General features: G+C 43.2%; 1 protein-coding gene across 2 annotated transcripts in view; it reads right to left on the minus strand.

Moving 5' to 3' along the window:
- The window catches only part of pde3b (phosphodiesterase 3B), a 58343-nt gene continuing 56492 nt past the window's right edge, over nucleotides 1-1851 (minus strand). For both annotated transcript variants that reach the window (XM_014026601.1, XM_014026592.1), the window contains exon 16: nucleotides 1-735. In XM_014026601.1, the coding sequence (XP_013882055.1) occupies nucleotides 533-735 (203 nt within the window). In that variant the 3' untranslated portion in view covers nucleotides 1-532. The remainder of the gene's footprint in view (nucleotides 736-1851) is intronic.

Here is a 1851-nt window from a genome sequence, read left to right on the forward strand (position 1 = left end):
ACTTTGGTAAAGGCTTCTCCTYTTTCAGTGTGTCTCCTGCTTTAGTATTTTCCTCTACCCTTCTTTCTTTATTTTCATTTTAAATAAACAGGAACTATTTTGTACCTATTGGGAGGTGTTAAGCGCTTTGCATTCAAGGCAGCATCACAGCCCATTTACCATGGAGGAAAAAGTTAAGGCTGAACCCRGTCCACACTCTTGCTTCTGCACCGTCGTCAGTTCTGGGTGCTCTCGACCCTCCATGGGATGAAAGTGCTCAGGGGTTGGGCCCCCACCGTTGCAGTAAGGATCCGCTCACAGTAGTAAGGCCGTTTTGTTTCTCCAAAAACACCGTGACTGCTTAAGCATTTGACTGTCTGCACAGTGACTCTTTCAATGTATGTGTGTGTGCGTGTGTGTGTGTGTTGTTCATTAGATAGTGGGAATAAAGTACGTTTTATGTGCATTTATAAACTGTCAGTTAAAGGCAGATGGTGGAGGGATTTGTGTCCTCACACAGCTACTCCTCTCTGCTCGTTCCTCTGTCCTCCTGCTACTGACGCTCCTCTCCCTCCTCTTCCTCCTGGATGACCTGGATGTCATCTGAAGAGGAGGTGGGCAAGCTGTCTGGCTGCTGCTGTGTGCCAAGCTCTTTGCTCTTCTCCTCCTCTTCGATGATCTTCTTCCACACCTTGTGGTTCTCTGTCAGGTGCTGCATGATGCAGCTGAACAACCTCCGGCGACTTTTTGTCCTTCCTACAACAAACAACAGGCAAGGCACATGTTTAGGAATATCTGGACTGGTGCAACCTTTGACCTTTCTTCTTTGTCAAAGGCAGATGTTATCTGGCTTTTCARCTGATGGAGGTACTAGAACATAAAGACATATAGCAGTCAATCCTGTATTGTATTGATGCTCGACCTGTGCTTTGTAAGAATTGAGACAGAGTTAAAATTCATTCATGTATTCTCACTGTGAAACAGCATGCAGCTTTTTTTATTAGCTTTATGCCTGGTTCACACAGCCAAACATTAAAATTGTTGGTTGATTTTCAAAGTCTGAAAGACCCCACACGTGACGATTTAAAAAAAAACAAAAACAGGTTTGGTCCTACAGTGAGTGGTGTACAGCCACACGACACACACTGACAGATTTCACTCCCAACACTCAGATGTCAGAAGAGAAATCTCACAAGACCTCTTGAGATCAAACATGAGTTCAGAGTAAATAACAGGTTCATACAGGTTTCAGTAAGTTAAATTTAAGACCTTTTAAAGACGTTTAAGACCATTAGTAATGACATTTAAGACCAAATCGACGCATTAACAGAAACATTTAAATGATCCCAGAAATTTTATAATAGAAACCTGTTATTGCTATCAATTTAGTTATTAAAGAATATTTAATTTTAATACAAGAACACTAAATTATTTGAATGAAACGGTCATATCTGACTTCTGTGAACCGCTTTCAACCAAATGAAAAAATCACTGATATCAAGTCAAGTCTCATTGAAAATACACTTTCCCATGTAAGCAGTGGACATGACTGAACCAAGGCCGGATTAACCATATGGGCAATTGGACGAGAGAACGTGACAGGCAGCTAGCATTAGCATAATTGATGCTACATGGAAAGTGACCACAGTATCGCAGACAGTTACATCTCTGAACGTCTGAGGTGGAGGATTTTCACCCCACACCAGCACCGGACAGAGGAGGAGGAGCGCTCCGACAGCCTGACAGAAAAAAATAAAAGCACCCGCGGGTGGGGGGGGCTGCGGACATGAAAGCGCCTGCTGTGAAGCAGGAGGAAAGGAGAGGGGGAAAAGGGAAAAGTAACTTATTTCTAGAAGCAGAACGGGTTGGAAG

The sequence above is a fragment of the Austrofundulus limnaeus genome, unplaced genomic scaffold, assembly GCF_001266775.1.
Source record: "Austrofundulus limnaeus strain Quisiro unplaced genomic scaffold, Austrofundulus_limnaeus-1.0 Scaffold5, whole genome shotgun sequence".
Taxonomy (NCBI): Eukaryota; Metazoa; Chordata; class Actinopteri; order Cyprinodontiformes; family Rivulidae; genus Austrofundulus; species Austrofundulus limnaeus.